At 41.3% G+C, this 26,138-nt stretch overlaps 1 protein-coding gene across 1 annotated transcript; it reads right to left on the bottom strand.

Annotated features, from left to right (window-relative positions):
- Window positions 1-25,276, bottom strand: si:ch211-106n13.3 (vWFA and Collagen domain-containing protein). The gene is made up of 29 exons (XM_031810874.1): window positions 25,158-25,276; window positions 24,409-24,969; window positions 24,098-24,260; window positions 23,676-23,907; window positions 23,331-23,504; window positions 23,084-23,161; window positions 22,933-22,944; window positions 22,737-22,823; window positions 22,537-22,590; window positions 22,379-22,432; window positions 22,232-22,285; window positions 21,879-21,932; window positions 21,536-21,586; window positions 21,387-21,440; window positions 20,756-20,809; window positions 15,162-15,215; window positions 11,147-11,191; window positions 10,869-10,922; window positions 10,209-10,262; window positions 9,973-10,026; window positions 6,475-6,546; window positions 5,962-5,997; window positions 5,818-5,862; window positions 5,637-5,669; window positions 2,679-2,825; window positions 2,504-2,558; window positions 1,743-1,937; window positions 1,434-1,511; window positions 1-1,251 (listed from the first exon to the last, which is right to left on the bottom strand). The coding sequence occupies exons 1-29, from the start codon at window positions 25,249-25,251 to the stop codon at window positions 1,064-1,066; spliced, it is 2,886 nt and encodes a 961-aa protein (XP_031666734.1). The 5' UTR covers window positions 25,252-25,276; the 3' UTR covers window positions 1-1,063.
- Window positions 25,277-26,138: the final 862 nt, after the last annotated feature.

Raw genomic sequence — 26,138 nt, 5'->3', positions numbered from 1 at the left:
TACAAGACTACAACAGAAGTTTATTCAAAAAAGACTTCACAGTCAACAGTGTTTTCTCTGATAAGAAAATACATGTATACATTTGTTTTTCGAAAATGTGGAAATCAAAATAAGAAAGTCAATTGTAACAGGCCAACAATATTTGAAAAGTATACTACAAACTGTATCAAAATAGCCCATTTGATATATTAAAACATATTGTGGGGAAGAATAATAATAAGATAGATGGAAGTTAAATCAGGAAAATTCTGTGCTGTTCATGGTTACTACAGACAGACGACGCATACTGACAGTAAACATGCTAGTTTCCATCCAGCAGGAGGTTCACTGAACACTGAGAGGAAAATGCAGAAGTTGTGTAACAATAAGCATATCTATGATGACTAGGACAATAAATATGTTTATACCCGTAGAAGTGAAGCAAATTAATGACTGACAAGCTTGATTGAAAAGGAAAATAAATTACTTATAAAAGTAATTTCTACATATAAAAAATATAGTGCTTTGTAGTGAAGAGCTAGTAGTTTTAAAGTGAAAGACTTCTGATGCAGAGTCGTATGTTCCTAGTGTTGCTCTTGAACATACAGTAAATCATTTGGGAGAAAACTTTTTCACAATTGCTACCTGTCACTCCAGATCATGTTTAATGCTTTGGATCCAACAAAGAGGTAGTTTAACTAAGGCAGTGCAATTCTCATTGTAAGTTTCTATACCTCCTCGACACTGATAGACAGTAAAAACAACATTGTCACTCAGATATTATGAGCCAGTGATGGGGTAATAATATCCCTAATCCCCACTTGTCCTCATCACTTCTGCCTGTTCACTGAATTACCCCTGGCCTGAAGACAGTGTCAAACAACCCTGTTTGGCTGGATACCAATTTGCGTCACTTTGTTGCCCTATATCCTCTGTTTCTTTATCTCAAGTTTGAGTGGATCATCCCACATGAAACAAAGGGTTAACTCACTCACTCCAGCAGCCCTTGATTTTTCAGTGAGCAGTCCTTGACTTAGTTAGTCTCAAAATGTCAAATTAAAATGTCCTGCTTTCCTTGTGAGGCCTAGAAGTTGGGTCCTTTGCTGTAGCGTTCCTCTCTGAGAATAGCCTGGTAGCAGGAGGTGGGGTCACATACGCCATTGGCCCCAGGAGGGCCACGCTTCCCTGGGATGCCGGGGATTCCTGACTTCCCTGGTTCACCTGGAGGCCCTGAGACACCGTGTCCGTCACTGCCTCTGGGCCCCTGGAGACCTGCAGAGGTGGAAGATAAAGACACAAAGAGTATAATTGTTTATCACATATCCCTGACAGCCACAGGGACAATCTACAGACTCCTGCACATGTTGATCAATTGTAGATGACTGGTATAAATTTGTTTGTGAAAACATGAATAGCATCACTCAACATTCCTACAAGAAGTGGGGGATTCTTACCTGCTGGGCCGGGAGGACCTGTCAAGCCTGTGTCTCCATCTCCTTTGGACCCCTTTAACCCCATTGGTCCAATATCACCTGCACATAAGAGCATAGCAAAAACAGCCAGCAAGGTTACTTAATCCCAAAACCATGGAATTGCAATTTACATAAACAGCACTACATAGACTGAAGTCAAATTCCTCCCGGACATTGTATAGAACCAACTCCTTGACACTGGCCAGCAGGCTGATACACCACACGACTGCCGAGGAGACACAGGCGTAGTCAAATTCTTTGACCGTCAATCCCTGTAACCCACTGTGTTACCTTTGTGCCCATGAGGCCCCATCCGGCCTGGCTGTCCTGGGTAACCCTGTAAACCGAGCGTGCCAGGGTACCCTGGCGTTCCACTGGGGCCCTTGGGGCCGGCAGGGCCTGGCTCACCAGGTGGCCCCTTCACTGTCTCACACTGCCCACATTGACTTTTTGGTGCCAACATCGCCAGGAGCTGCGGCAGCTGATCTGGATAGGGAAAATTAGCATTTGTTCTGTATGCAGCACACAATACTAACTAGTCTTGTTTCTGTATTGACACAAAGTACATTGTTGCAATGACCAGTAAGCCTATGACATTTTTTTAGTTTGGAGCCAGATCCTAATTTTCAGGACTACTGTCGGTCTGTTATTGTGTAATCTCTCCAAGAGTGTTACGTGTCAAAAATAGCAACTTGTTCTTACACATGCCCAGACACAGTGATTAGGAAACCATGCACATTGCAGAGGATGCGCTTTTGTCACCAAATTGCAGAAATGAAATCTGCATTGGTGCGCTAGATCGAGGCGTGCTGCTGTACACATAGTTCAACAGGATACTACTGTATGCATAGACCTACAGTTACCAACATAGTCACTATTTTGAAACGGCATAGATATGTGTACTTGGTGAAAAAAAAAAAACAATGGACGATTGCCTAAATTCCTAGCAAGCATTTTGAAGTTTATCATTTTTAACAGCCGAAAATCTTCAAGAATCCATACAACAGATAATGGTCATGCTCATGCATAAAATAAAATAGCAGGAAACACACTCCGAAGAACATTAGCGCAAAGCGTCATCAAGTGGTCATCAGTTGGTGGCTTCCCCTGAAAGACAATACATTCACATCAGTATGCTGGTAGTTAATGAGCTGGTAATGACTCTATTGACATTTTTGGGCAAATGGCTTTGACTCGAGTCTAGAGGAACAGATGTGGTCAACTTACAGGTTTGCCTGGGTATCCCAGCTCTCCTGGTTGCCCTGGTAACCCATCTTGTCCAGGAGAGCCGCGAGGTCCAGCAGCTCCCATCAGACCCACGTCCCCCTTCCTCCCCTCTGCCCCTCTGGCTCCAGTATCTCCTGATAGGCCTTTCTAGTGGGGGACAACATCACAGCTATTTCAGTTGGTGTATTGTTGTATGTTTGCAAACATACGAGTGTGCAAACAATTAAACAGACAGCAGTCTGTTGAATTCACTTGACTTTTGAAAGCAATGCCTGCATAGGATGGTGTCATTCTGTTCAATATCTTTTTTATTTAATTGAATATGTTCAATGTGAAGACGGAGGGGGAATTTCCAAACCACATACACTACCATTCAAAAGTTTGGGGTCACTTAGAAATGTCCTTGTTTTCAATGAAAACATACATGAAATTAGTTGCAAAGGGAATAGGAAATATAGTCAAGATGATGACAAGGTTATAAATAATTATTTTTAATTTAAATAAGAATTGTGTCCCAAAACATTCCTCTATTTGCAGAAATTACAGCCTTGCAGACCTTTGGCATTCTAGTTGTCAATTTGTTGAGGTAATCTGAAGAGATTTCACCCCACACAAGTTGGATTGGCTTGATGGGCACTTACGTACCATACGGTCACGCTTCTCCCATAACTGCTCAATAGGGTTGAGATCCAGAGACTGTGCTGGCCACTCCATTTTAGACAGAATAATAATAAGATAGATGGAAGTTAAATCAGGAAAAACTGTTCATGGTTACTACAGACAGACGACACATACTGACAGTAAACATGCTAGTTTCCATCCAGCAGGAGGTTCACTGAACACTGAGAGGAAAATGCAGAAGTTGTGTAACAATAAGCATATCTATGATGACTAGGACAATAAATATGTTTATACCCGTAGAAGTGAAGCAAATTAATGACTGACAAGCTTGATTGAAAAGGAAAATAAATTACTTACTGCTTCTTCCCTAAATAGTTTTTGCATAGTTTGTCACTGTGCTTTGGGTCATTGTCCTGTTGTGGGAGGAAATTGGCTCCAATTAAGAGCCGTCCACGGGGTATGGCATGGCGTTGCAAAATGGAGTGATAGCCTTCCATCTTCGAGATCCCTTTTACCCTGTACAAATCTCCCACTTTATTACCACCAAAGCACCCCCAGATCACCACATTGCCTCCACCATGCTTGACAGATGGCGTCAAGCATTCCTCCAGCATCTTTTTATTTTTTCTGTGTCTCACAAATGTTTTTCTTTGTGATCCGAACACCTCAAACTTCGATTCGTCTGTCCATAACACTTTTTTCCAATCTTCCTCTGTTCAGTGTCTGTGTTCTTTTGCCCTTATTTTTATTGGCCAGTCTGAGATATGGCTTTGTCTTTGCAACTCTGCCTAGAAGGCCAGAATCCCGGAGTCACCTCTTCACTGTTGATGTTGAGACTGGTGTTTTGCGGGTATTATTTAATGAAGCTGCCAGTTGAGGACTTGTGAGGTGTCTGTTTCTCAAACTAGATACTCTAATGTACTTGTCCTCTTGCTCAGTTGTGCACCGGGGCCTCCCACTCTTTCTATTCTGGTTAGAGGCAGTTTGCGCTGTTCTGTGAACGGAGTAGTTCACAGCGTTGTATCAGATCTTCAGTTTCTTGGCAATTTCTCGCATGGTATAGCGTTAATTTCTCAGAACAAGAATAGACTGACGAGTTTCAGAAGAAAGGTCTTTGTTTCTGACCATTTTGAGCATGTAATCGAACCCACAAATGCTGATGCTCCAGTCTAATGAAGGCCAGTTTGATTACTTCTTTAATCAGAACAACAGTTTTCAGCTGTGCTAACATAATTGTAAACAGGTTTTCTAATGATCAATTAGCCTTTTAAAATTATAAACTTGGATTAGCTAACACTACGTGCCATTGGAACACAGGAGTGATGGTTGCTGATAATGGGCCTCTGTACGCCTATGTAGATATTCCATAAAAAATACAATTTAAAAAATAAATAAAATCAGCCTTTTCCATCTACAATAGTAATTTACAACATTAATAATGTCGACACTGTATTTCAGATCAATTTGATGTTATTTTAAATGGACAAAGAAAATGTGCTTTTCTTTCAAAAACAAGGACATTTATTTTTATTTCTTTTTTAATTTTACCCCTTTTTCGTGGTATCCAATTGTTAGTAGCTACTATCTTGTCTCATCGCTACAACTCCCGTACGGGCTCGGGAGAGACAAAGGTTGAAAGTCATGCGTCCTCCGATACACAACCCAATCAAGCCACACTGCTTCTTAACACAGCGCGCATCCAACCCGGAAGCCAGCCGCACCAATGTGTCGGAGGGAACACCGTGCACCTGGCAATCTTGGTTAGCGTGCACTGCAACCGGCCCGCCACAGGAGTCGCTTGTGCGCGATGAGACAAGGATATCCCTACCGGCCAAACCCTCCCTAACCCGGACGACGCTAGGCCAATTGTGCGTCGCCCCATGGACATCCCGGTCGCGGCCGGTTAAGACAGAGCCTGGGCGCGAACCCAGAGTCTCTGGTAGCACAGCTGGCGTCCAGCAGTACAGCGCCCATAACCACTGCCCCACCCGGGAGGCCACAAGGACATTTCTAAGTGTCCCCAAACTTTTGAACGGCAGTGTATGTCTGTTTGTTTTCATAGACCATTAGGTTCTCATGAGAGAGTAGAGAATGCAGAACTGACTACTAGATACATTTCCCTTCCCTTCATCAGAATTTGTTTCTATTTGTTAGCATGATAGGACAAATCGTCTTCTAAATACACCTTCTTTACCATAGGTGCACTTTTCAATTACTCATTGTACAACTGAGAAGTTACATTTGTAAATTGAACTTCGACCTATGTCAAATGAAAGGATAAAGTAGAACATGAACTCTCTAAGATGAAATGAATCTGATCAAACTAGTTAAACTCACCTCTCCTTTGCTTCCTTTGAGTCCAGTTTCTCCCTGCAGTGGCAATCATTCACAACATGAGGATAAAAACACTGAAATAAATGGATGGTCTAAAAGGCCGTATGAATATCCTTTAGTTACAGTGTCATTGATGCATGCCTCCTAAACAGAGTTAAGAGGTGAAAGGTTAAATGTTACATACGTTTGCCCCAGTGTTCCCAGGAACTCCATTGTTACCTCTCTCACCCTGGAGATATAGGAGGGTAAGGGTGGTGATGAAAAACACCATTCAATGCTGTTGCTCATAATATAACATACATTTCAGATTTCTTGTATTGTATTATACCTGGCTTCCTTTGGGACCAGGTTCACCAGTTTCCCCCTGAAAACCATGACAGATATGTTATCTCGAGTCAGTCATATTATTATTTTTTATTATATGTATTTGTTTACAAATTGAACCTTTATTTAACTAGGCAAGTCAGTTAAGAACAAAATCTTATTTCACAATGATGGCCTACACCGGCCAAACCCGGACGACGCTGGGCCAACTTTGCGCTGCCCTATGGGACTCCCAATCACGGCCGGTTGTGATACAGCCTGGATTTGAACCAGGGTGTCTGTAGTGACGCCTCTAGCACTGAGATGCAGGGCTTGTAAGTAAGCATTTCACTGTAACATGTGCACATGTGACAAATACAATTTGATTTGATTTAGACCGCTGCGCCAATTGATAACAGTTAATAAACCAAAAAGCCATACTCTACTCTAGTTAAGTTACTTTTGTAATGTAGTTTATACATAAGTACTTACTGAATCAAGCATATGTGAAAGTGTTTATCATTTTGTAATTCATTACCTTGTGACCTTTGAACCCTGGCAGTCCTCGGTCACCAGGTAACCCTTGAACCCCCTGCTCTCCCTCCAGTCCCTGGAGAATCAACAGGAAACCCATTCTTCATAATGGCTTCAACAAAATATAACAGTTCCACTACTGTATAACAATCATACATGTACAGCGGCTTCCGAAAGTATTATCCCTTGGCATTTTTCCTATTTTGTTGCCTTACAACCTGGAGTTGGGGGGATTAGTATCATTTGATGTACACAATATGCCTACTACTTTGAAGATGCAAAATAGTTTTTATTGTGAACCAAACAAGAAATAAGACAAAAAACAGAACTTGAGCGTGCATAACTATTACCCCTCCAAAGTCAATACTTTGTAGAGCCACCTTATGCAGCAATTACAGCTGCAAGTCTCTTGGGGTATGTCTCTATAAGCTTGGCACATCTAGCCACTGGGACTTTTGCTCTTTCTTCAAGGTAAAACTGCTCCAACTTCTTCAAGTTGGATGGGTTCCGCTGGTGTACAGCAATCTTTAAGTCATACCACAAATTCTCAATTGGATTGAGATCTGGGCTTTGACTAGACCATTCCAAGACATTTAAATGTTTCCCCTTAAACCAGTTAAGTGTTGCTTAGGGTCATTGTCCCACTGGAAGGTGAACCTCCGTTCCAGTCTCAAATCTCTGAAAGACTGAAGTGGGTTTCTCTCCAGAATTTCCCTGTATTTAGCGCCATCCATCATTCCTTAAATTCTGACCAGTTTCCCAGTCCCTGCAGATGAAAAACATCCCCACAGCATGATGCTGCCATCCCTAGGCTTCACCGTGGGGATGGTGTTCTCGGGGTGATGGGAGGTGTTGGGTTTGCGCCAGACATAACGTTTTCCTTGATGGCCAAAAAGCTCAATTATAGTCTCATCTGCCCAGAGTACCTTCTTCCATATGTTTGGGGAGTCTCCCACATGCCTTTTGGCGAAGACCAAACATGTTTGCAAATGGTTTTCTTTAAGCAATGGCTTTTTTCTGGCCACTCTTCCGTAAAGCCCAGCTCTGTGGAGTGTAGGGTTTAATGTGGTCCTATGGACAGATACTCCCATCTGCACTGTGGAGCTTTGCAGCTCCATCTTTGGTCTCTTTGTTGCCTCTCTGATTAATGCCCTTCTTGCCTGGTCCGTGAGTTTTGGTGGGCGGCCCTCTCTTGGCAGGTTTGTTGTGGTGCCATATTCTTTACATTTTTTAACAATGGATTTAATGGTGCTCCGTGGGATGTTTAAAGTTTCTGATATTTTTTTAGAACCGACCCCTGATCTGTACTTCTCCACAACTTTGCCCCTGACCTGTTTGGAGAGCTCCTTGGTCTTCATGGTGCCGCTTGCTTGGTGGTGCCCCTTGCTTAGTGGTGTTGCAGACTCAGGGCTCTTTCAGAACATGTGTATATATACTGAGATCATGTGACACTTAGATTGCACACAGGTTGACTTTATTTAACTAATTATGTGACTTCTGAAGGTAATTGTTTGCACCAGATCTTAATTAGGGACTTTATAGCAAAGGGGGTGAATACATATGCACACACCACTTTTCTGTTTAAAAATGTTTTGAATATTTTGAAACAAGTAAATTTTTTCATTTCACTTCACCAATTTGGACTATTTTGTGTTTGTGCCCATTACATGAAATACAAATAAAAGTCTATTTAAATTACAGGTTGTAATGAAACAAAATAGGAAAAACGGCAAGGGGGATGAATACTTTTTCAAGGCACTGTACATTCAAGTAGTTAGATTCCGTCTTTGTGACAGAGAGCAAAATGAGCCACACACACAGAACATTACTTATTTCCTTTCCATGTACAGTAGTGCAATTTTTATTTTATTCTTCGGGGACTTCTACTTGTTAGTACTGAATGGCACAAGGCCAAAAGCACATGAACCATAGGTCTACAGCAGTAAAACATAATGATAGGTATTGTGAGTTATAATGATGCTGAGAGATATGTCCCAATTCGAAGTCTTCTGCCTGAGGTGAAGCCTGTATGGAAAAACCCAATTTGCAGCCACCAGTACTGAAATACTGTATATAGAGTTGAAGTCACATATACTTAGGTTGGAGTCATTAAAACTCGTTTTTAACCACTGTTGTTAACAAACTATAGTTTTGGCAAGTCAGTTAGGACATCTACTTTCTGAATGACACAAGTAATTTTTCCAACAATTGTTTACAGACAGATTATTTCACTGTATCACAATTCCAGTTGGTCAGAAGTTTACATACACTAAGTTGACTGTGCCTTTAAACAGCTTGGAAAATTCCAGAAAATGAGGTCATGGCTTTAGAAGCTTCTGATAGGCTCATTAACATAATTTGAGTCAATTGGAGATGTACCAGTGGATGTATTTCAAGGCCTACTTTAAAACCCAGTGCCTCTTTGCTTGACATCATGGGAAAATCAAAAGAAATCCGCCAAGCCCTCTGAAAAAAAATTATAGACCTCCACAAGTCTGGTTCATCCTTAGGAGCAATTTCCAAATGCCTGAAGGTACCACGTTCATCTGTACAGAAACAGGTACAAAAGTATTTATATCCACAGTAAAACGAGTCGACATAACCTGAAAGGCCGCTCAGCAAGGAAGATGCCACTGCTCCAAAACCGCTATAAAAAAGCCAGACTACGGTTTGCAACTGCACATGGGGACAAAGATCGTACTTTTTGGAGAAATGTCCTCTGGTCTGATGAAACAAAAATAAAACTGTTTGGCCATAATGACCATCGTTATGTTTGGAGGAAAAAGGGGGAGGCTTGCAAGCCGAAGAACACCATCCCAACCGTGAAGCACAGGGGTGGCAGCATCATGTTGTGGGGGTGCTTTGCTGCAGGAGGGACTGGTGCACTTCATAAAATAGATGGCATCAGGAGGAAGGGAAATTATGCGGATATATTGAAGCAACATCTCAAGACATCAGTCAGTTCAGTTGGTCGCAAATGGGTCTTCCAAATGGACAATGACCCCAACCATACTTCCAAAGTTGTGGCAAAATGGCCTAAGGACAACAAAGTCAAGGTATTGGAGTGGCCATCACAAAGCCCTGACCTCAATCCCATAGAAAATTTGTGGGCAGAACTGAAAAAGCGTGTGCGAGCAAGGAGGCCTATAAAACTGATTCAGTTACACCAGCTCTGTCAGGAGGAATGGGCCAAAATTCACCCAAATTATTGTGGGAAGCTTGTGGAAGGCTACCCAAAACGTTTGACCCAAGTTAAACAATTTAAAGGCAATGCTGCCAAATACTAATTGAGTGTATGTAAACTTCTGACCCACTGGGAATGTGATGAAATAATACGCTCTCTACTATTATTCTCTCTACTTAAAATAAAGTGGTGGTCCTAACTGACTTAAGACAGGGAATTTTACTGACTTTAAATGTATTTGGCTAAGGCGTATTTAAACTTCCGACTTCAACTGTATAGCATCTTTCACCTATCCCCAAACAGCTGAAAAATACCTACATTCAGTCCAGGTGTCCCAGGATGTCCTTCTGATCCACGTGCACCTTGGGCCCCCTACACATGTAGAGATGTGTTAACACACACATTAACACTCCCAGAACACACACAAACTACATCACGAAAAGCACATGTACATAACAGAATACATACACAGACAAAGTATATGCAGCTCAGACACACACACACACTCACTAAGGATAAGGGAAATGCAGTAGAGGCAAGAATTCACTAGTTACCTTTGAACCTTCAAGTCCGTAAGTTCCAGGTGGACCAATCGGACCCTGAAGACCCTGTACATGAGTGAAAATTCTGTTTTTAAAACAATGGCTTAATCATCTGTAAGGCATAATGAAATGAACCTCATGAAAATAATGTGATTTTAAATCATGTTAAATTCTGAGGACTAGACTTTATTATAGATCAAAGGCGAGGCATATAGTTACTTTTATCACACCAAATGGTATAGGGACAAAAACAAATTGAAAAATACAGAAAATAATTGGTGAAGAAAATTGTGAAAATGTGAGAATGATTTGAAATCACATGACAATACAATACAATGTCCTCATTGGCTTTTCAGTTCTTCTAAAGTGGTCATGTAAGCCACAAGTCGGATAGAAGAACCTCAGTTAAATTCAAGCATAGAGTTGCAATATCTTGACATTCCAATTGAGGGCAGCAAAGTTGAGGTTCAGCAATGACACTTAAATGTGCTGTACAGTTCCTACTTACACGTACATTCCTATTTTGTGGAGGATCTCACTCTGAATTTTGCAGAGGAGTGTTATGGAGCAGCAAAATAATTATTTAATTTTCAATATGGTGAAAAGAAAAGAGAAGAAAATATGTAATGAACATCAAGCATACTGTACTTTCAGGTCCGATCAATTACCTACCTCAGGTCCTTTTGGTCCAACCAGCCCCTCTTGTCCGGGTGGGCCTCTCTCCCCCTTGTAAAAACAAGGTCAAATCAAATGTATTAAAAAGGCATTTTATATTGTTTTCAACACACAGGGTTTTACAGTTACTCTTTCACTGAATATTTCATTAGTCATTTGCTGTCTTAGGAGGCAAAGAGAATGTCATAATGACACAGAGGGTGAGCCAACCAAGTCATTGATTGCGCCATGGCCAACTACTGGATTATATTGTCTAAGTTTGATCTGTTTATTACCCGAGGTCCAGCAGGCCCCATCTGCCCGGGAAGGCCTCGGATTCCCTATGACGATTATGAAAAAACAGAGACATCACACTCAGGAGAACTATGAAAAAACAAAGGCAAATATCTACAGTCCCAGTCAAAGGTTTGGACACACCTACTCATTCAAGGGTTTTTCTTTATTTTTACTATTTTCTACATTGTAGAATAATATTGAAGACACCTAACACATATGGAATCATGTAGTAACCAAAAATGTGTTAAAGAAATATAAATATATTTCATACATTTGAGATTCTTCAAAGTAGCCACCCTTTGCCTTAATGACAGCATTGCACACTCTTGGCATTCTCTCAACCAGCATCACCTGGAAGGCTTTTCCAACCGTCTTGAAGCAGTTTCCACATATGCTGAACACTTGTTGACTGCTTTTCCTTCACTCTTTGGTCCAACTCATCCCAAACCATCTCAATTGGGTTGAGGTTGGGTGATTGTGGAGGTCATCTGATGCAGCACTCCATCTCCTTCTTGGTCAAATAGCCCTTGGACTCATCAGACCAAAGGACAGATTTCCACTGGTCTAATGTTCATTGCTCGTGTTTCTTGTCCTCCTGAAAGTCTCTTCTTCTTATTGGTGTCAATTAGTAGTTGTTTTCTTGCAGCAATTAAACAATGAAGGCCTGATTCACAAAGTCTCCTCTGAACAGTTGAAATGTGTCTGTTACTTGAACTCTGTGAAGCGTTTATTTGGGCTGCAATTTCTGAGGCTGGTAACTTGCAGCAGAGGTAATGCTGGGTCTTCCATTCCTGTGGTGGTACTCATGAGAGCCAGTTTCATCATAGCGCTTGATGTTTTTTGCAACTACACTTGAAACGTTCAAAGTTCTTGACAATTTCCGGATTGACTGACATTCATGTCTTAAAGTAATGATGGACTGTCATTTCTCTTTGCTTATTTGAGCAGATCTTGCCATAATATGGAATTGGTATTTTACCAAATTGGGCTATCTTCTGTATACTTCCCCTAGCTTGTCACAGCACAACTGATTGGCTCAAACGCATTAAGGAAAGAAATTCCACAAATGAAGGCACACCTCTTAATTGAAATGCATTCCAGGTGACTACCACATGAAGCTGGTTGAGAGAATGCCAAGAGTGTACAAAGCTGTCATCAAGGCAAAGAGTGGCTACTTTGAAGAATCTCAAATATAAAATATATTTTGATTTGTTTAACACGTTTTTCGTTACTACATGATTCCATATGTGTTATTTCATAGTTTGTCTTCACTATTATTCTACAATGTTGAAAAGGGTAAAAAATAAAGAAAAACCCTGTAATGAGTAGGTGTGTCAAAACTTTTGACTGGTACTGTATATCAATAAACATGTACAGTATCATTTCTACAGCTCTATTTCAGCACAGCTGAGGGTCTCTTACTGCTCTTGAAATATCCTGGAAACTGGAAGAAAGCTGTATCATGATGATGATGATATTGTGCACATGAAATTAGAGGCCCACTTTCTATTTCCAGTTCCCATGTTTACCCGGCTGGCAATGACCACAATATCAACCTAGTTTACAGCCAGTCAGAGCTTTCACCCATTATCTACAGTAAGTAATGACACTCATGGGACTTAGGGAGGGAGCCATGATGATGATTAAAGTTAGCAGAGAGGACAACATAAACTGTTAGTTCCACTCCTTGTGATGCATTGCAGGATTTTACAGTTGTAGGATGGCTTGGCTGACTGGCTCATTAGGACTTTCATTCATTTTTCAATACAGTAAGATTTTACTTGATTTCCCCATAAACAGGAACATTGTAATTATGGGCAAAGTGGCACAGCAGAATGGCATCTGAGGGCACTGGCCACCACACCTAAGTTCAAATAGTATTTGTTTTCTTTCAAATACTTTGAGCTTGATTGGAGAATGGCATGCGAGGGCACTGGCTACATTAGCTACATGTCGAGCCACAGGGTTTCATGTTGTGCGAGAGCCAAACTACAGGCTCATACATTTTTTGGGGAGTCAATATTTCATGGTATAATATTTATCAAACTCCTCTTGCTATTTTTGGTAAGCACATTAGTTGCTGTATCCATTTTCAAACAGACCAGCTTAAATTCAATGTTGTCTCAAAAAACAAACAGGCTTGCATTGCATTAGACAGAGACCAGATAGACGATTATATTGACAACTGTATTTGTCTATCTCCACCTGGTGGCCTTTCAGTGGTCTCTTTAAATAGATTGAAAACAGGAAAGAACGTCCCAATGTTAACCTCATCCACCTCATTGAGGTGAGAACTGGTAGTTACTAAAGTATTTTTGATTAGCCTCTAGGACTAGGTGTACTTCTGCATTAATCATTCATTTGATCCCACATAACCCTTGTTTACTCAATGGAGCAGTGGAGGCTGGTGGGAGGAGCTATTGGATGACGGGCTCATAGTAATGGCTGGAATGGAACAAATAGAATGGAGACCTCCCTGACCAAGGCCCTTCTCCCCCGATTACTCAGTTTGTCCGGGCAGCCAGTTCTAGGAAGAGTCTTGGTGGTTCCATACTTCTTCAATTTAAGAATGATGGAGGTCACTGTGTTCCTGGGGACCTTCAATGCTGAAGAAATGTTTTGGTACCCTTCCCCAGATCTGTGCCTCGACACAATCCTGTCTCGGAGCTCTACGGACAATTCCTTTGATCTCATGGCTTGGTTTTTGCTCTGACATGCACTGTCAACTGTAGGACCTTACATAGACAGACATGTGCCTTCCCTAATCATGTCCAATCAATTGAATTTACCACAGGTGGACTCCAATCAAGTTGTAGAAACATCACAAGGGTGATCAATGGAAACAGGTTGCACCTGAGCTCAATTTCGAGTCTCATAGCGAAGGGTCTGAATACTTAAGTAAATAAGGTCATCTCCGTTTAAAAAAAATATGTATTTACAAAAATAAAAATAAATGTTTTTGCTTTGTCATTATAGGTTATTATGTGTAGATTGATGAGGGGGAAAAAACAATTTAGTCCATTTTAGAATAAGACTGTAATGTAACAAAACATGGAAAAAGTCAAGGGGTCTGAATACTTTCCGAAGGCACTGTACGCAGTATTTCCAAAGACTATGAAAGAGGAGACTGAATACTACATCATAGTGGTTCTCATAATATTTCTATGGTTGGAAAAAGGAAATGAAGGTTGTTAGAGATCAACACTTAATCTTCTTTAGTAGAAACAAGGTAGTTAGTGGATGTAGGCTACATATGGATTACACACAGATGCTATCAGGTCTTTTTAGCAATTGGTCAAAATTATTTTTAGTGAAAGGTTTAACCCAAAGACAGATTCTGCCAAGATGGGTGTGGTTATTGGTGCTCCCACAGCCAACTGGTTCAGATTCTGGCCAGGGGCCACAGTACCACACTAAAACATCAGCTGTATATATTACTCAAGGTTTTCATGCTCCTATTGTGGACAAGGAGGAAATGTGGCTTAAAATATTTTTTGGTGGACAAGGTAGGGACAATGTTTATTATTTGATGTGTTATATCAATGTGTATTTTAATTTTTCTGACAGATGATAAGCATAGACAAATAAGCTTAGACATGTTTTTTTTATGTTTAATCATATAAATATTTTTCTATACACCAAGTGTGGATCCTGGGGTCATGTATACACCAAGTGTGGATCCTGGGGTCATGTATACACCAAGTGTGGATCCTGGGGTCATGTATGCACCAAGTAGCAAACATTGTGGTTGGATGAACACCACATTTGGAGAAAAATCTACGCAAACACCATGACTATTTTGAGTTAAAAGTCCTTAATGTCATTTTAGGTGACTTTATAAACGATCAATGGTTTTAGTGTATATTGGAAAAATATAGTTGCTATGATCATTTAAAGGGAGCAGCTAGTAGAATGCATAGGAGTGGATGAGGATGATGAGTAAATGGACTGGCTTAGTGAATGGTTCCAGCTTTTATTAAGAAATAACGTTTCATTTGAACAATGAAGACTCACCGGAACTCCAATCTGTCCATCACCACCATGAACCCCAACGTCTCCTTTCTCACCCTAAACATAATAAAACAGAAGTATGATATTCACATACTTGATATACTCTGAAATAGCTACTGTAACATGTGAAAATATCCATTGAGCTTTGAGACAGATGACCGCCTCAAGTTGGGGGGTTTCCATACCCCGTCAGTGAGGTTTAAAACTATCACTCTTTACAAAAATTGTAACAAAAAAATGTATTCTAAATCCTCACTAACACAACATACACACTATTCATTTTCCAAGGTGAGTGTAGAGTGCAGCAGTAGAACAGAGTGCACGAGAGAAGAGACACTCCTTCTCAAACACTCATACACCTCCAACATAGGTTTATGATATAAACCACAGACCACAGTACACGCTGCTCAGTCAGGTTTTCAGTAATAAAGGAGGTAAGCAGGGAAAGCTGTGGGTTTATAGGTCCTGACACACAGAGGGCGGCTTTTGAAGTGCTTTGCCTTCCTGAACATCTAACAGGCACACGTGCGACAAAGAGCCTATCATTAGCAACATAAGAGGTCTGTATGATCTTATAAAAAGACATGGTAAAACTGTAATGGCTGTAAATATTGAGGATGACAAGTGTTGATTATGGCTTTCAAAATGTGTAACCAACACAGTGTGGGAGATGTTATCCAGAAAAGGAGTTAGTATCTACCATCAAACTTATTGAATGCTCTTCAGTTTTAGCCATGCTAACTACATCTCTGCAATAATGCATGTTCAATTACATAAAAGCTCAGAAATTAAAACTGCAACCAAGGCATGAAATCAAGAAAAACCCTGTTATCAAAATCTCAAATTACATAGCACCCAAAAAATGCTATAATGAATACTGTATACTATATCACAATTACTCATGTGATTCGCCAAATTACAAGACATTATTTACATTTTTAAGACACTGGAATCCTATTTTGGAACACTCTTAGTAAAAAGGGTGTTGGATGTTGAATTGTGTTCTTGTCTTGTGTGTTTTAAATATAGCATTGATTACTGTACTCACATACAGAATGAACATGTTCTGAACAAGTTCACACAAGTCAGTCATCAATTTAACCTTTCATGTCAATACACGGAATCTTTTTTAATCTAAAATGTTGGTTATGCAAAATGAAAGTCTGAAAGACTGTTGAAAATGCTAAAGTGTATCACATCAATCACACATCATGGTCAAAACTTGATTGAGTATGAGTCACTTACAGTGGGGAGAACAAGTATTTGATAACCTGCATATTCGGCAGTGTTTCCTAATTACAAAGCATGTAGAGGTCTGTCATTTTTATCATAGGTACACTTCAACTGTGAGAGACGGAATCTAGAACAAAACTCCAGAAAATCACATTGTATGATTTTTAAGTAATTAATTTGCATTTTATTGCATGGCATAAGTATTTGATCACCTACCAACCAGTGAGAATTCCGGCTCTCACAGACCTGTTAGTTTTTCTTTAAGAAGCCCTCCTGTTCTCCACTCATTACCTGTATTAACTGCACTTGTTTGAACTCGTTACCTGTATAAAAAACACCTGTCCACACACTCAATCAAACAGACTCCAACCTCTCCACAATGGCCAAGACCAGAGAGCTGTGGAAGGACATCAGGGTTAAATTGTAGACCTGCACAAGGCTGGGATGGGCTACAGGACAATAGGCAAGCAGCTTGGTGAGAAGGCAACAACTGTTGGCGCAATTATTAGAAAATGGAAGAAGTTCAAGGTGAAGACCCTCGGTCTGGGGCTCCATGCAAGATCTCATCGATGATCATGAGGAAGGTGATGGATCAGCCCAGAACTACACGGCAGGACCTGGTCAATGACCTGATGAAAGCTGGGACCACAGTCTCAAAGAAAACCATTAGTAGCACACTACGCCGTCATGGATTAAAATCCTGCAGCACACACAAGGTCCCCCTTCTCAAGCCAGCGCATGTCCAGGCCCGTCTGAAATTTGCCAATGACCATCTGGATGATCCAGAGGAGGAATGGGAGAAGGCCATGTGGTCTGATGAGACAAAATAGAGCTTTTTGGTCTAAACTCCACTCGCCATGTTTGGAGGAAGAAGAAGGATGAGTACAACCCAGAGAACACCATCCCAACCGTGAAGCATGGAGGTGGAAACATCCTTCTTTGGGGATGCTTTTCTGCAAAGGGGACAGGACGACTGCACCGTATTGAGGGGAGGATGAATGGGGCCATGTATCGCAAGATCTTGGCCAACAACCTCCTTCCCTCAGTAAGAGCATTGAAGATGGGTTGTGGCTGGGTCTTCCAGCATTACAACGACCCGAAACACACAGCCAGGGCAACTAAAGAGTGGCTCCGTAAGAAGCATCTCAAGGTCCTGGAGTGGCCTAGCCAGTCTCCAGACCTAAACCCAATAGAAAATCTTTGGAGGGAGCTGAAAGTCCGTATTGCCCAGCGACAGCCCCGAAACCTGAAAGATCTGGAGAAGGTCTGTATGGAGAAGTGGGCCAAAATCCCTGCTGCAGTGTGTGCAAACCTGGTCAAGAACTACAGGAAACGTATGATCTCTGTAGTTGCAAACAAAGGTTTCCGTACCAAATATTAAGTTCTGCTTTTCTGATGTATCAAATACAATACTTATGTCATGCAATAAAATGCAAATTAATTACTTAAAAATCATACAATGTGATTTGTAAGTAGGAAAACCTGCAAAATCGGCAGTGTATCAAATACTTGTTCTCCCCACTGTAGGTACTCCTTCCAAGATTTCTAATCTCTTCAAAGTATTGTAATTTTTCATGCACAGGAAGGAACAATGTTTCTTCCCGTGTGGAACGAAGCATTCTATTTGACCTGGATGTTTAGGCAAGATTGTGCAAAAATGAGTATTCTTCTCTTGCTTTTGAGGCTGTGCCCTACTCTAAAGCAGGGCTCTCTAGCATGTTCCTGGAGAGCTAGCCTCTTGTAGGTTTTCAATCCAACCCTAATCTAGCGCACTTGATTCCATTATATTAACCAGATACTCCAGTGACCGCTCTATCAATTTAAACAAATATCTTCAAAAATGGAAAGCAGTCGGGAGGAGGCAAGACCATTCTAGCAAATGAGAGGGCAGAGACGCGCGTGAACAACAGGCACAACTCCAATATAAAGTGTTTTTTCTCAAAGTTGCCAGGATGTCACGTGACCTACTTATATCAGTACATTCATAACAACCTAAGCATTACGAAACATCTATTCAATCAAATAAGCCACACGTAGCAAATAAACCATTACATTTTTTTGTTAACCAAAGTCAACACTCTCATTGAACTCCGTACAAAACCTCTGAGTGAAACAAACAAACAAAACTGCACCTGCTAGAGAAAACATTTAGGGCCCAGTTATCCCTCTCACCTTGCCTCTTCCTCTCTGCTGATTCTAATAATTAGCTGGTTGATAATCTGAATCATGTTAGTTACAACTGGGGTTGGATTGAAAGCCTACAGGAGGGCCAGCTCTCCAGGGACAGGATTGGAGAGCCATGTTTTAGAGTAAGGCACAGCCTCAAAAGCAAGAGCAGAAAACCCATCTTTGCACAATCTTGCTTCATTCTACATGCAGCGGAACATTGTTCCTTCCCGTGCATGAAAAATCACAAGAACTTATTTGATACAGGACCTCACACCAAGCTGTATTCTGAATTACAACAGGAATCCTTTGTAACTTAAAACTATGAAATTATTTCCACACACCATTTTTACTCATCTAGGATAGCAATTACCCAAAACTTTATGAGACTTCATCTGACATGTAACTTTCATTCAAGTTTTACATGGAATTTTATGCATGCGTCTCAAAACATTCCTGTGCATTTTGATCCAAGTGTAGCCTGGTACTGATAGACTTTTTTTCCTATTGTTGTCAATGCAAGTACACTGGCTGGTTAAATCAAACCTCTCCGACATCTAAAGTATGGTGTGTCTGGTTTTTACAGCTGCTGTGTCCTGTGAGCTTCAGGGCCGTGATTACAGAGTGCAGCAGCCAAGCCCGCTGCAGAGCCATGCCGCACTGTGAAAACCCAACCCAATGAACAGGCTTTCATCTGGGCCACCACATCAAACCAGTCGGTTAGCTGATCATGCACTGGATCCAGACCAGCAGGCTAGAACTGGGGGTGGGACTGGGGATGGGGAGCTGGGCTGGAAAAGCTGGGGTTTTGCTTGAAGAATTATTTGGGGACCTTGGCTTCTAATCCAAAATGAGAGGGAAGGTTGGGAAAAAATGTATATAAAAAAAATACATATTTAGGACACATTTAGCTGATAATAAGCCAAGGAGTTCCAAAAAAAGTATTTATTCAATGAATTTGAGCGAGAGGATGACCATTAGCCATGACAGTGACTCACTGCAATTACAAACTACACTCAAAATAATATGTCACTCCACCAAGATAAATATTATCTGTGTACAGAAGATTTTTACAGTTAAATCAAATGGTGGCATCCCTGGTGTTTTTCAATTTCAGCAAACCAGTTTGAGGTTTTACTTTTCGTGGTTACAATGCGCAAATGTCACATCCCTCACAAAACCGTTCCTCCTCCAATTGCAAGACGACACAAACATCTTACTAAGCCAAGACCTTTCTCAAAGCTACTTTACGGGTAAGTGTGCATAGTTTAATAAGCCGGTAAATGGTAGGGTGTCACTAATTTACACCACTCCAAAAGGAAGGGGCATGTTCCCTGGGCGATAAACAGATGCTGGGGCAGATGCAGAGCTCTGAAAATAGATTGCAGGAACAGAAGCCACGCTCCGCTCTGCAGCGCTCACCCCTCATTATAGAACACCAAACTCACGCCAGGCAGCGAGCCAGGTTACACATACTACTACTGGAAGCTGAAACGATCCTTTGTGTCCCTGGATCTCATAGATCCACTACAGATCCAGCGCACAAACCACAAAGTTCCCTCAGGAAAAATAAACCTCTTAAGTCTAAGGCTAGTTTACTAGGTACTGATGGGCATATGAGTATTCATTGAATATAGCCTGCATTACAGTATGTAGTTGAAAGCATCATCAGTTCAACATCTAATTAAACACATAGGGTTTAGCTAAAAAAAAGGAATTATCCACAAATGGGGTAATGAAATGATCCCCATTCATAAAAAAAATACAAAATAAAAGAACATATTTACAGTTAAAATCTGGGTAACCTGCTTCCTGTTCTTTCCAACCAAAGCAAAGAACATCAAATATACTTTAGTCAATGTTTACAAGTGAACTAACAATGTTCCTACCTCCCGCACCCACCACCTCAACTCTAGAAATACCTTATGCAGACTTTCCGCCACCTGTGTCTTTATATAGAACTCTGAGTGAAACTCTAACATTTCAAACCTCCCCCTATGGAACCACCAAATCCATAGGAAAAGGAAAGATTAACCACAAATATTCCCTCTGACCCCCCCCCCCCCAAAAAACACAGATATAATCTCTAACAAGATGTCACATAGCTCGCAGTCCCTTGCATGTCACATCTGCCATCACCTACAGACTATTCCATGTCACTTGTTTATGAAGGAATGTGAAATGAAATCTCAGCTCACCTTCACTCCAGCTGGTCCAACAAAACCATCCTTTCCTACTGGCCCTGTGTCCCCCTGCACAGAACACAACATCATTTCAGTTATAAAATGCTGTATAGTAACCCTGGACTACCTTCTGACCAACAAGCAAACTGATACTGTACTGTTGTCATTGGATGTTTTGTTGTACAGAATAGGGTTGGGCCAACATGATTAAATAAAATATTGTGATGTTTTATATTGCCGTTAAGTGCAAGACTACTCTATTTGAACTTTACAAATCAAAAAACAGTTCAGTTTTATACGTTAGGGTGTTGTGTTGAAAATGAAAATGAAGTCTAAATGAATAAACTAAGCTTTATTTTTTTCGCCATACTGAGGTTATTTAATGAGAATGTGACTTTAATATAAAAATAAGCATAAAAATTGCAGTCTGGAAGTATCTAGTCATTAACGGTGCAAAGTTATTAACAACGGATATCACAATATATTATAGAAGAGGTCTCCTTAGATATCGCCCAACCCTAGTACAGGATAAATAACACTTCACATACAGCGATGAAGAAAATGCTGTTGAATACCAGACAGATCCACACCTTACACAGATATGAACATGAAGGTCAACATACATAATAGGTGTATACAAGCTTACATGTGGTCCATGCTCCCCTGGTGGTCCCTGAGCTCCTGCTTCACCTGGACTTCCCTGTACATAGGAAAATGTTGGAGAAAAAATGACTGCATTAAAGAGTCAACAAAATATAGCACTACATTCAATTGCCATAAAATATTGTCTCTTACCTTTTCTCCTGGAATTCCTGTGGCCTCCAATTTAAGTTGTCTCTCAGGTCCCTACAATGGAAACAGTCTTTTAAAACCCTTGTCCATTGGCACCGCCACCATTACATGGTCTTTAAGACCTGACTCCCTCGGAGTATGTAGTGTGTTATTAAGGTAGTCTGAGAATACGTCTATCGTCTACAAACACTAAATTAAACTGGATATTGGCATTTTGTTTTCATCATTCATGTCTACACTACTTGCACCTGCTTAGTAGTCTGCCTATTATGCTGGGCTGCTCCCACAGCCGTGTGTGTGTGTGTGTCTCTCTATAATTACACTTTATTAAAGGGTCATGACTCACTGTAGGTCCTGGAGGGCCAGGTCTGCCTTCAAGGCCTGGTGCTCCCGTGTCACCCTGCAGCCAGGATGAATGAGCTCAATCACAAAGACATGACCTCAATTCAAAACTACAGTAACATGGTTTAGGCCCGGGGCCTTTAGATCTAATAGCGAGATCAAATCAAATTGTATTTGTCACATACACATGGTTAGCAGATGTTAATGTGAGTGTAGAGAAATGCTTGTGCTTCTAGTTCCAATCATGCAGTAATATCTAACAAGTAATCTAACCTAACATGATGAGCCATACAAAGAACTATGTGATATGAAAATGATTTGTTACAGTATATTGTGAACCTATCTCATGATGCTTACTTTGGCCCCATTGAGTCCTGCTTCGCCCTTATGCCCTGGTATGCCCGCTTTGCCCTAAGTTGAATAATGAAACCAACATTACAAACACAGTGGCAGTAAGTATAATCAGCAAAATGCAGAAATTGTAGTGACATATATTTCACTCACATTGTTCCCATTCTTCCCGAGTTCTCCTGCCATTCCACGTTCACCTGGCTTCCCCTTCACGAAGAAAATGAGCAACAATTCATCAGAATCACCATACTGTATGATTGATCCTCATGTTTTGAAATGAGATATATTTAAGATAGATAGCCAGTACTCACAGGCTTACCGTCAGGACCAGGTGGCCCCTCCCTCCCTTTCTCACCTCGGAAGCCCTACAGGGTTCAAACAGACAAGCTATGAACTAGAGATTTACATACAGTCATCCATCTGATGGAGTTGGCATTTTGTTCTGTACAGCTGTTTTGTCATAAATCTCTCAATCAATTTATGATTTAATTATTTATGATTGAATTATCACCATAGGCCCAGGAAGACCAGGAGGCCCAGGTTTCCCCAGAGGGCAGTTACTGCTCTCCACTGCTGCAGGTTGTCTGTCCAGAGGACACTGGGAGCAGAAAACTATTTAATATAACAGGAACAACCCAACAAGTCTACAAATGTAATGTAATAATTACAATGTAATGTAAAGACAGACAACCAACAAACATACTCACCCTGTCATCCTCCTGTATAGAAATAAATAGAGAACGATAATGATATGAAGATGAAATTATCTTTGCCCCCCCCCCCCGCCTTCAATAGAAACCTTCAGTGACATGTGGAAGTAAATTATGAGTCTCGTAGTTACAGTATCATTACACTCACCACAGAGTATATTTCACACGCTGTCTCTTTCTCACTTTGCTCTGGATCGCAGTAAAGCCTCAGTTTTTGTATCTCAATCTAAAGAAGGATTACAAGACGAACATAGTCATGTTACTGTGTCATTATAAAAAAGTTTTAAAAAGTTCATCTAAATATAGAGGCTCCCTTAAAATGAAAGCAAACCATTATTTGTACATATATGGTTGTTGCATTTCTTCAGGTTTGCACAACACCCATTGTTACTCACAGGAACAGTTGCTTCCATCTTGACCTTCTTGGCGACCTGTATCTTTCCTTTGATGTAGATGGGAAATACAGGTTCTAGTAGCTGCTCCTCTATCTGCATGTCGTCCAGGTAACAGATGATACGTCTGGGTTTAACAAGCAGCTTCAACTGGTGCCACTCTGAGTCAAAGAGTCTCTGTAGAAAATGTAAAACTTGCTGAGTAGGTAACTACCATTTCAAAACATAAAGAACTGGTTTCCCCAGACACATTTAACATGCGTTTTAGTCCAGCACTAGGATTAATATGTGTCCAGGAAACCAGTCCAAAGGTGTTGGGGGTCGCTATGTCAGTGTGTTTCTATAGACCTTAATTCCTCTGTCATTGAAAATGACACACTGTTCTTTCTTGTTGACACTGGTGGTTGTGCTGGTGAAGATGACAGACTTGTCCAGTCCGTTGAGGGTCACAGCGAACTGTTTCAGCCCGTCCTGAGAGAGCACTCTGATCAGGTCCAACTTCAAATGGTTAGTGGGGCTCTTCAGGCGTAGAGTGGCCACAAACACATAGGAGGGAGGCAGACCCTCAGGGAAGATGGCCCTGGAGGATCAATAAAAATGGGTTATACTGTATGTAGAAGTGTGTTACAGAAATCTCATGTGAGCTTTACTGTCAGAGTGTGAGTGTGCGTGTGTGTGTGTGTGTGTGTGTGTGTGTGTGTGTGTGTGTGTGTGTGTGTGTGTGTGTGTGTGTGTGTGTGTGTGTGTGTGTAAACGGTCAGTCCCCCTACCTGGTGCTGTCGGTGAGGTCCAGTCGGGGGCTAAGCAAGTAGGAAGTCTCTGACATCAGCGAGCCCTGGACTTTCTTTGCTTTCATGTCGATCTGCATTCTGGACAGCAGCTCAAATCCCTTTACATTGGCTGTTCCAGGGATCTGCATTGGGCACACAGACTCTGAGAGAGAGACAGACAGACATAGAGAGAGTCAGTTTAGACCACAGTTATTTCATCTTGGAGGTTTATGACACATGCACTGTGTATTATGGAAATGTCTCAAAATAAGCTATCTAAGCTATCATTAGCCTCAGGATCCCAGACTCACCCTCACACAGCTTCTGCTCCATGGCGTCTCGGATGTTAGCGATAGAGCTGTAGTCCTCAGCGTAGAGAACATATGTAGAGGGGGGATTGTTGGCCATGGACACCAGCTCGGAGTTGGTGATCTCGTTGCCCACGCCCACAGCGAACAGGATAATATTCTGGGCCTTGGCTTCCACGGCCGCGTCCACCACGTCGTCCTGGCTACGGCCATCTGTCAGCACCACAGCAATGCGGTTCCTGGCAGGCTGTGTGCGGTTGGAGGACGGGAAGACGTGCTGCGTGGCAAATTTGATGGCCCTGCCCGTCTGGGTGTTGCCCCCCAGGTACCCGATGGTGTTGATGGCGCCGACCAGTTCCTGGCTGCTCAGGTGTTTGCCCAGCGGAATCTCCAGACGGGGCGTGTCGCTGTACTGGACCACGCCCACCTGGGTGTGACGGGAGCTCACGTCAAAGCCTCTGGTGATATTGACCAGCCATCGTTTGGCCAAGTCAAAGTCTGGAGTGCCCACGCTGGAGGAACCGTCGATTATGTAAACCAGGTCGTTTGATGCTGTGCTACAGCCTGGAATCAAGGAAAGAAGAAATCTTACCCACCTCGCTGGCTAACGACATCAAAACCAGTCTTTATAGATCTGCATTAATATGACAATATTGACATTATAGGCCTGTGTACAGTAGTAATATTAGTTAGAAATTGCAGGCACAATGTTAATCATTATCATTAATTGCAATACATAAAAATGTATTTACCCGCTTGAACGTCAACATCTTCCACTAAATTATCTCCCCTCAGATGTGGAAGGAACATCCATGTTAATACGGATCCTAATATCCATTTCTTCATTGTTGATCAACAGTACTGCAAAGTTCTCCTTGAATTAAATGAAGATGGAGGATACAAACTAAATGGCAAAATACATATTTTAATAAATATGTAATAAGCTAGCAAAACATGATTAAGCCAATAATAGCAAAACATGTAAAAATGACTTTCAAAGTCCTATGCGATAAATTAATGTTGTACCCAAAACTGCACATAATTTGTACATGTTTTGCAGGAATATCGATTTGACTTTTGACCATTACTCCAGTACATTTTTAAGAGAAACTTTAACAATTGTTAAGACAGTTATCTTACCTTCACTCTTTACTCATCAGCTGCCAATATACCACTCATCAATGTAAATGCAAACAGTAATGCAGTAACACAGGGCGTCTAGATTTACTGAAACAGGCTACTTACTCCCTGCTGTACAAGATGACAGGCTGTAACATAGCTAGCAGACATGAATAGATGTTCCTGGAAGCCTTTTTATACCAAACTAAACTGTGACGTGGACCTGAGACTTCTCAATGAGAACCTAGTGGCTTTGGGTTGGGATGTGGATTATAGGGGAGTGGTTACACCCAGCCTCTGAAGCATGCTTGTCTGCAGCCACCTGAGAGAGGTACTGTAGCGTCAAATCTGTTGCTGAAATCATATGCTGCTTTATAGGTCAAATATACTTGCTTGTTTATCTGGTTCCATTTTGTGGAACAGACGGTCAAAAGCCCCTGCTGCTGCATCCAAAGCTCCCATTGTACATTGTGGTAGTTTAGCAGACACTCTTATCAAGAGCGACTTGGAATTTTGGGGGGGATTCAGTTAATTTGCATGGCAAAGAGGGACTTTGGAATTAATTGCAATTCATCTGATCATTCTTCATAACATTCTGGAGTATATGCAAATTG

The sequence above is a fragment of the Oncorhynchus kisutch genome, linkage group LG30 (assembly GCF_002021735.2).
Source record: "Oncorhynchus kisutch isolate 150728-3 linkage group LG30, Okis_V2, whole genome shotgun sequence".
In the NCBI taxonomy this organism is placed as follows: domain Eukaryota; kingdom Metazoa; phylum Chordata; class Actinopteri; order Salmoniformes; family Salmonidae; genus Oncorhynchus; species Oncorhynchus kisutch.
Note: the sequence above shows the minus strand (reverse complement) of the source record. Positions and strands in the feature narration are given on the sequence as shown.